The sequence below is a fragment of the Manduca sexta genome, chromosome 14, assembly GCF_014839805.1.
Source record: "Manduca sexta isolate Smith_Timp_Sample1 chromosome 14, JHU_Msex_v1.0, whole genome shotgun sequence".
In the NCBI taxonomy this organism is placed as follows: domain Eukaryota; kingdom Metazoa; phylum Arthropoda; class Insecta; order Lepidoptera; family Sphingidae; genus Manduca; species Manduca sexta.
The window spans coordinates 14165180-14174534 of NC_051128.1; the positions used below are offsets into that span (position 1 = coordinate 14165180).

Genomic DNA, 9355 nt, shown 5'->3' on the forward strand with positions numbered 1-9355 from the left:
TTTTAGATAAAGAATTACGCAGGAGTCAAGAATGTGTATGTTGTATAATAATGGCTGATTCTTGCAAATGAGTAATCACTCTGAGCTAGAGTAGGAAAGTAAATATGTGCAAAAACTATGACAAGTAACATAAATCATCACACACACTAGTAAACGGATAAGCAGAAGTGTGTGCATGTCAAAAATTCGTCAACAATATAATTGTCTAGTGGTCCTAGATAATTATTATTAAAGGCACGTTTTTCTGAATTTCAAAATTTTGTGCCTATCAAAGATACTATAGTTTGTTACGAAAAAATAATATTGTTTATAATAAATAAAAAAAAAAAAAACAGAATTTACATGCATCACGCCCTTTTCCTTTTACAAGGATAGGCAGAAGTGTTACATGCCCAGCTTTAAAGAAAAGCTAGAGAGCTACGTTAGGAACCATTCTATTTGCGGAGCACAGTTCTAAACTCTGGCTATTGAGTAGACTAACCCAATATTACTTTACCCGACCGGGGAGCGAACCTGAGAACTCAGCAAAAAAGTTGTTCCACAATACAACCACGCTTTCGAGGCCGTCATAGTTAAATATGTACAAAACATAATTAATGACATATCAATATGGTTAATCATTTACATAGTCACTAATAGTTATTCAGAGGAAAATCCAAATCAATTTTGAAAAGAAAGAGGCTTTTAATACTCTTCATTTAAACGCAATGCTTAAAAATAAAATCAATTACGTATGTCCCAAGCCGCGCGTGAATAGAATTAATAAACTTTCTTTTAAAAGGTGGACTTTCTAGGTGTTCATTAGTGAAATAAAAATGGAAGAATTCCTTTCAACCTCTCCTCGGAGTTGGCTTCCGAACAGTGAGTGCCAATCGGGCGAAAACTTAGATCAATAAAGTGAACAGTAAATACTTTGCTGTTTTTTAATCGGTTTCACGTTTAAAACATTGAAGTTTTATGGTTTCTTTTTAGTTTTAAGATATGTTTAAGAAATGAATTATGACATCACATGGACTTAATTGACTATCAAACGCAACTCTTAATTATTTAAAGTCATATAGTGCGTTAACAATAAAATCGTAATAACGTATGATTTTATTAGCCGCCTTTGACGGTCTGTTCATCGCGTCATTGGTATTTTAATAAAAAACATATACACCTTATATCCCCTTAGGGGTAGGTAGAGGTGCAACTTAGGCACCCATTTTCTACTGTATTGTGTGATAATGGGCGAGCGTCGACATTTGTGCCAAATTTCAGACTTCGCGCTGTTTCTGGAAAAAAATATTAGTATGCCCGACCCGAGATTCGAACTCGAGATCTCAGAATGGAAATCGTACCGTGTTCGTAATCTACGCCTCCGAGTCACTCACAAATATCAACTGTAACATGGTCCCCCCGAGGTAGTCCTTGTGCGCTTGGACCTTACACCAAATGCACGCCCATGCATGGAGGGACATTTGGCGCGGCCCTAGGCACATAGTGCAGTGTGTATACCTCTTAGTTGTTCATTGAGGCCCCACTCCCCCCCCCCTTTTTTCCTATTTTACTTTCCTCCAGGCCCCAGCAGCCGCTAAGCCGGAGGAATCCAGTATACCGTTCATTGTTTTCCACCGATGTAAACTACAGGGTCTGTACAAAAAAAAACTATAACATGATAGAACCAAACTCTGTTAAATTTTGTCTATGAAAATAATAAATATATTTAGCTAGTACTGTTAATTTGTAAGGTTAGTGATAATACCCAAAGGTCAAAAAGAGCCAATATAATCCGTAAACGTGATTAAATTCTCTTGTTACTCCACACACTATCTGGACCCTATTACACTTACCAGCAAATGTATTGGAGTCACATTCCCGTATCTATATTATAAAAAAAATATCTTTAAGCGAATATGATCCTTCTGATCACAAATCCTGTTCCTTGACAAAAATATCTACGGACGTAGTCATTTTCATAGCTAGCTTTATGAGGTAAGCCTTTTGGTACGCCTGTTTACCTTCTGCTGTAAAAAAAACACGACTTACCCAAATAAGTTACTCAAGATTTTACCTTTTTGTTCAAAAGACCCATGTTTACATTATACAAGATTATCCCTTTCAATTTTACAAACATATTCATGCTACAATTCCTTAACAGAAGAAACATAATTTATAACACTCATCTGTGAAATAATTATCTATATGATTATAAATATTGTAATAATTTTATTGCTTTACTCAAATATGATGTCATTTAAGTAACATATGTCCTAATATGATGTCATTTAAGTAACGTGTGATTGTAATGTGTACAATGTACAACTGCAGAATATTCACACCAAATTCATAGATTATAGTTCATAGAAAAAAATTTGTTGCCCGGGATTTCAATTTCTGCCGGATATAGCGATAAAGACCAAATATGGATGCACTGATTGCCTCTCTGCTTACCCTATGGGGTACGGGAGATGTATATCTATGTTTATAAAAAACAACCACCAGAAGAAAACCGGAATAAAACGGGCCATCATGATTTTTACAGTAAGTACCTTGATAAGACATACTAGCTAGTTTTGCACCTCTACTATAATAAAAAAAATTAAATCACATTCGACTTCTAAGACCAGCCAGTGTGGGTGCAGTAAGTCACGCCGGCATTATTCTGGCGGCTGTCCAGAAGCGCAACATTTCTCAACAACATTATATTTGGACCAACCTGTAATTACCGTCTGGTCAAATGTACCTTTGCCTGAATGAAAAAAAAAATTACAGCAAGTCACGATTTAACTCACCCATCGGCGGTTTTAAACTAAATACAGAAATAAGCGGGATGCTCGTCTGGGTAAGAATAAACATTTTAGTGGAATTGCAATGCACCAACCATTAAAGTTAGAAAAGTTACTTTGCAGTGTCCGAATAAAAAAACATTTGGCAGTTTACAGTATACCTAACTTTTAATTTTAATGTAATAATAATACTTACTCTATATTAAATACAGTCCCACTAGGATACACGAGCTTCCTATGCTACTGAAAAGGTCTTTGTCTATCACGCTGACCTAGTACAGTTTGTCAGGCCATATGCCTTCGAAAATCATACGGAAAATTTTCAACTATGTATGTTTCCTTACGATGTCTTCCTATACAATTAAAGCGAGCGATGGTTGACAATGTAGCCCTATTTGTTTGTGAAAACGATTCTATTTTAGCAAATAGCTACTTTTGTTATACGTGGGTTGCGAAACGGAAGCAATATTTCACGTTAGTTTTCTATGACATTGTGTTACTGTCTTCGTCAACCTGACCTATCCATGCTATAGATAAATCTTAATAGCATAGCCTTAACCAGTCATTCTCAAAGTTGACGATAACATCCCCCAATGGCCGGTGAAGGCTTTCAGAGGAGTCGTTTCTACAGGTCCAAATTATCTTCATGCCTAATTTCAGCTACATCCATTCAGTAGTTGAGCCGTGAAGGCGTAACAATCAAACGAACACGCTTTCACATTTATAATATTAGTAAAATAAGTTTAATCTCAAAAGAATGTTGTTTAAAATAAAATATTTTTGACGCTAGAAAATAATTGATTGTAAAAGAGGGCACTACGAAACAAGTTTGAAAACCTATGCATTCATTTGATAGGATATTGCGTTCTAAGGCTACTAAGCGGTGAATTAATTACATCGCTATAGATTGCCACTAATTGAATGTCCAAATAACAATAAACCAATTAACTGAATTAATAAGATGTCGCCCCTAAAGCAGTACTCGTTAGCAGCAAGTGCATTTCACCTTTAGCAGAGTAGCTTTCTAGTTATCAGCTCTGTGACCTAATTAGAAGTGCGACGTAAACATCGCTAAATTCAACGGCGACACGTAACACTGGTTTAAAAATGTACGTGGTTTGGTAGCGGTCTTTAGCTCAGTTAAATAAATTTACTTGTGGTAAGTATGTATTTACGCTACGTAGAGCTCAGGCAAAAATGTATATGTAAACATTAACTTTATAAATGTAATGTCGACCAAATTCCAAAAGAATTTTCAGTCCCTCAACGATCGCCACATTTACTGGATCTACACCGAGTGCATAAATTATTCCTAATTTCGAACCAATTGGCATAAATGTATCTAAACAGATTCTAATATGCTTAAAAACGATGAACAGTCTGAAGTTTTTTATAGCTACAGTGGTTATGCTAGATAAGTGTACTTACTGGCCCATTTCAAAAATTTTACCTGTGTAGATTTTTAATAACTTTTCAATAGATAACAAGTCGGGTGCAATTACACACGCACAGTTTGAAGATGTGTCGTTTATGTTTATATTCCTTTATGAATCTTGGTATCAGTATGTCTGCAACCTTGAAGGTGTAAGCCAACGTATAATAAACTTACCTCGCTATGCATTGGTATTTTCGACTGTTTGAGGCATGTCATTATCTGACACCATATCCTTAAACGGCATTTATATTTTTTATTTTTATTGCTTTGAATGACGAGACGAGCTTGCCGTTCGCCTGATGGTAAGCGATACGACCGCCCATAAACAGTAGAAACACCATCCAATACCTTAAATTATAAAGTATTGTTTGGTATTCCACTGCGCTCACCATCCTGAGACATGAGATGTTAAGTATTATTATTTCTAGTAGTTACACTGGCTACAATATTCACATTGGTGATTATTATAAGTACCCGGTATTGTTGCTACTAAGTTATACTGAATACGACGCAAAATATCTAGTTTTGTAATTCATATAGTGTTACTAAAGTTTACAGTCGGTGATAATATTTTAAAATACCAATGGCTGAGATGTTTGTTCTTTCGACCTTAGGAACACCATTGTAACAAGGCCCTATAACATCGATCAAAACATAATTTGAATACAATAAAACATAACACAATTGATTATGATGATGTATGTAACTGACCAATAAATGCATACCTTTGCGTTTTAAAATCTTATATTTTATTTTTGTCCAATATAAAACATCTTTAGTTATAAGCGACTTTATTTAAGTAATAATTAAATATTCTCATGTACTTTGACTTATCATAAGTCCAACTATGTTCGCCAACGTGATGAATAAAACATTTTAATTTATTCTTTATATGAAAAATACTCATATTGGCTGTTTATTAACTTTGATTTTCATACCTAAAAAATTCTACGTTGCTGTAACTTTTGTGTTGACATATTATATAATATAATAAGTAGTAAAACTACAGCCATAGGGCATGTTCCTTTATAAAAAGGTTTTTTCTACTAGTGTTGTCTGTAATATTATCAGTACCGACTTTACAACCGCCTGGACGCTTAGAAAAGGCGACACAGTCGTAAGGGAACCGCCAGGGTCGAGAACTCAAAACATTTACCCTGACTTATACATTAATTAGTCATCATAATTACGATGTACCCTATACTCCTATTACTTCGATGTCATTTTCTGCCTCAGTAATTGCATAGCATTAGACTGCCTTGCTAAATACTGGTATTCGATCTCAGGCTGAATAAACGGATATTTTCTCAGTTCAGTATTAGCTCGGTGTCTGGTAGCCAATATGGCGATAAGCAACCCCTCTATCAAAACTGATGACGGATATATGTAGCGAAAAGTTGTACTAGTTGTGTTTCTAGCTATCCCTTTGCGAATAAAAGGGTTGAGCATAATTAACTTTGTCAAAAAAAAATCTCCAGCCACTAAAAATCAGTGCCGAATTTGCCAGTAGGCCGTATAAGCCGCGACATAGACGCAACAACGGCCTAGAGGCGGCATGGTTGCAATCAGGATGACAAATTGAATGGTCTTATGCTTAAAGAAAATAATGGCTCTCCCTTTACTGTAGCAGGAAAATAAAACACAAAAGCCCTATCAATATCTGTATTTATACAAATCACGCGCTCATGTGCAAGGGCCGGATGTTCCTGTGGTTCTGCAAACACCGCACCGTGCAGAACCTGTAGCTTTCATACTCAAACGGCACTTTGGGCAGACTGCCCCCGCAGAGGAAACATCGAGGTTCGAGAGACTTCACCTGTGAAGCAAACATATTGATGGTAAATTACTTAATGCTGGAATACGTGTTGCCAGCAATTACGCCTGCGTTAAAAGCCTTTCCCGCCACAAAAGTCGTAAAACCCTGTAAGACGATAGCGCCCTCCATTTAAAAAAAACATTATTTCCCATTGAAGCTACTTACAGATATAAAAAGTATGCACTAGTCTATATATAAACGAGTACATGGTCTAACTGTGTGCCAATTTCCATCCAAATCGGTTCGGCTGGATCTGTGTTCATTTCTAACAAACATCCAAATATTTTCACAAATCTTCGCATTTTTCGCACAATATTATGTTTAGGAAGAAGTAAGATAGATGTCGCTAGGCGTAGAGTGGGTTGACTATAAACTTCGCTATTTGTGATTTCACTTTTATTCAAAAGATGGCTTTAGTGTAAAAAGGTGTATGTGAGCTAGCCGCAAGCAAAAAATGTTAATTATAGAGAATAATACATTTACGGGCAGGGTAAAGATACTTTCATCTATATTTTCATCGTAGGATGTAACGGAATATAGACTTGATTTTCCTATCTTTTTTTGTACAAAATATCACTTAACGCTCGACCAGCAATGTTAAAGTATTACACAGCACAAAAACCTGTAGAAATTATACGATTCAAGGCTTTCAAATAAAAAAACTGACCATATCGAATTGAATAAACATTTTGTCATTCGCCTTGACATTATTTATATTTTCACTAACGGAAATAAGTTTTTTTTATTCCCACCAATAGATGTCGCTTAATACAATTTACGAATACTATAAATTCTACCATATTACGTTCATAATATTATAAAGTCAGTTCAGTTCAATACCACGATATTCTTTTATCCCGATTTACCAAACTGATAATACTATTCCTAATTCTAGCTGTAATATGGTTAGAAGTCATAAGAGAATTTTTTTTACGATCTGAAATCTGAATTTCTTCTTCCCGTATTAAAATTATACAAAATCACCCCAGAAAGCGATTTGGATAAATTACTTTCAAGATTTCCCCCATTTTCCAACCAAAACTATAACTAAAGTTTATACAAACCTTTTGATCATCAGTGAGTTGTAAAAATTTATTCGTTTTAATTTTCTCCACCTGCTTCTCTTTCTCTCGCTGTCGTTTCGCGCGTTTCTGTTGAGCCTTCTTCTCTTTCTCTTGTTCGAGCAGCTCTGGAGTTATTGGACCAGGAATTTGGGACTATAAAAAAAATTACGAGTTAATACTAAAAATATTACCATTTAGGACAAATTGACTAAAATCAGCCAAATAAAAATTATTCCCATTGTTTCACAAAGTCTAATTACTAATGCAGGTTTGATACGAGACTAAGGCTTCCTATTCACACAATTGAAGCAGCTGAACCTATAATTTTAAACCTATATTCAACGTAATTAAAATATCCAAGCTGCCCCTCTTAGGGCTAAAATTCGAATTGGAACAGATATACGAATTTCACCTCAATGTATTTTTAACACTCTTAGCTCAGATAGCTTTATTTCATAATACATACTGCCGTCTTGGCTTGCCTGATTCTCACCTTAGCGTAGTTATATTTGTCAGGATACTGTCCCTGGAAGAGTCTGAATGCTATGCGCGTGTCGTGGTGCGGTGCGGCCGCGTACGGCGTTTGCAGAAGGTGGTTCTTGATGCAAGGGTCGCCGCCACAACTCAGGATTTGTCTTCAAATTATTTATTTTAAATGAACATCAATATCAAAGGTATAAACTAACTTCTCACAGTAGGGAAAATTGCTTTTCAGATGAGCGAGACAAGGGCACAATTGTTAAAAATTAAAATGAGTTAAGTATGCCAATACGCCTAAAAGCATTATTTTATCTTTTGAATTTATAAGGCAAAAATTAAGATGAATATAGGCAGAATTAAAATAAACACGATATGACTCCAAGCAAAAAGGTTCAAATTTCAAGTGCAAATTTACAAAACATCTAATTGTGCCCTAATCTCACCGAAGATACGATTATAAGCACTAAACTTTTAGTTCTTGTAGTTTCCTATTATTTAAAAAAATGCTCCAACTTACGTCACCATGTCGGGCTTGGCTGCGATGGCAGCTTTGTGCAGAGCTGTGTTGCCATCAACCGGATCCTGGGTGTTGCAAGCCGTCTCGAAATCTGAACCCTCCCACGACTCTATAATGGTTTCTAATGAATTCAGCTCCTTGCCCGATATTTCTTTCCACATCTAAAACCAAAATAATAAAGGGAAATTAAATGAAACTTTATTCCCCAAACAATATGTGGTAGGGCAATTAGTTGTGTCAAAGTTTTGCAAACCCATTATTATATCGCACATAATAGTGTAAGCCGTAAACTAATGGTTAAACATTACAAAACGACGCCATCTATTGTTGCAAAATGGAACTACGCAGTATAACATGTACAAAAGTGAGTTTTTGAGACAGTGCTGTCACATGTTTTTTGTCAGCGATTCGATATTGTACTAATTAATTTGCAACTACCGCCAAAATATGTAAATATTTATTAATATCTTCGGAAGGATCTTTCCTCTTTCATACTCACATTGGTGAAAGACAAATAGTTACAAAGCCCTACCTTTTAACATTAGCCGAATCTTCTGTGGTCCCTTTTAACTGGTTTCTCGTCATCTTTCCTCTTATCTTTTTCTTTTTCTTCTTCCTTTTACCTCCTGTATAACTTCTTTCACTCTCTGAACCTTCTGAAGTAACCACATGATCACTCACAGCACAATCGTTGATCAAATCCTTTCTGGAGTTAGTTATTCCATTGGACTGTTCCGACAGAGCCTTGATCCAACCGACTGGTGTTTCGGAGTCGATAAAACATGGACCTTCGTCTTCACTCGACGTTACTTGTATTGGCAATTCGCGACGTGCGCGTTCTCTGAAATACATTTTTTATTATTTATATTTCTTTTTATTTATCGCACCTTTAGAACCAAAGGACCAAACTCAAAATTTATATTTTTTCTAAATTGGATAAAAACGACCTTCCCAAACATGCTCTATAACCCAATGACGAAAAAGACAAAATTATAGAATAGAAACAGAGATTCTCACTTTGACACCATTAAATTCACTCTTCTGCATTGTTTTGAAATCTTTTTATTTGTTTCCCACAAAATATTTTTTGAATTAGGTCACTTTAGTTCTAAAGGTGCGTTATATAAAATGGAATAGCCTAACATTCAATTAATATTAAGGCATTGCATCCTTTTTTGAAATACTGTGTATCTGCGACACTCAATTCATCAGATGCAGTTAAAACACTTTTAACGCCCTACAAAAAAAAAAGTCAATAAACCTGTGAAAATGTCA

The 9355-nt window shown here is 35.4% G+C and overlaps 1 protein-coding gene across 1 annotated transcript; it reads right to left on the reverse strand.

The window, feature by feature from the left end:
• Positions 1-5851: 5851 nt before the first annotated feature.
• On the reverse strand, positions 5852-8932 carry LOC119189301 (ankyrin repeat and zinc finger domain-containing protein 1-like). The gene is made up of 5 exons (XM_037438490.1): positions 8621-8932; positions 8081-8241; positions 7577-7718; positions 7084-7236; positions 5852-6019 (listed from the first exon to the last, which is right to left on the reverse strand). The coding sequence occupies exons 1-5, from the start codon at positions 8930-8932 to the stop codon at positions 5879-5881; spliced, it is 909 nt and encodes a 302-aa protein (XP_037294387.1). The 3' UTR covers positions 5852-5878.
• Between the last annotated feature and the right edge of the window lie 423 nt (positions 8933-9355).

What these genes read in the sequence shown, in the direction of transcription:
- LOC119189301 (XM_037438490.1), bottom strand. Translation starts at nt 8,932, where the DNA reads ATGTATTTCAGAGAACGCGCACGTCGCGAATTGCCAATACAAGTAACG. An exon ending in CCACAGAAGATTCGGCTAAT is followed by an intron (nt 8,242 to 8,620) that starts GTTAAAAGGTAG and finishes TTTTGGTTTTAG; the next exon opens with ATGTGGAAAGAAATATCGGG. An exon ending in AACTCACTGATGATCAAAAG is followed by an intron (nt 6,020 to 7,083) that starts GTTTGTATAAAC and finishes TTTGCTTCACAG; the next exon opens with GTGAAGTCTCTCGAACCTCG.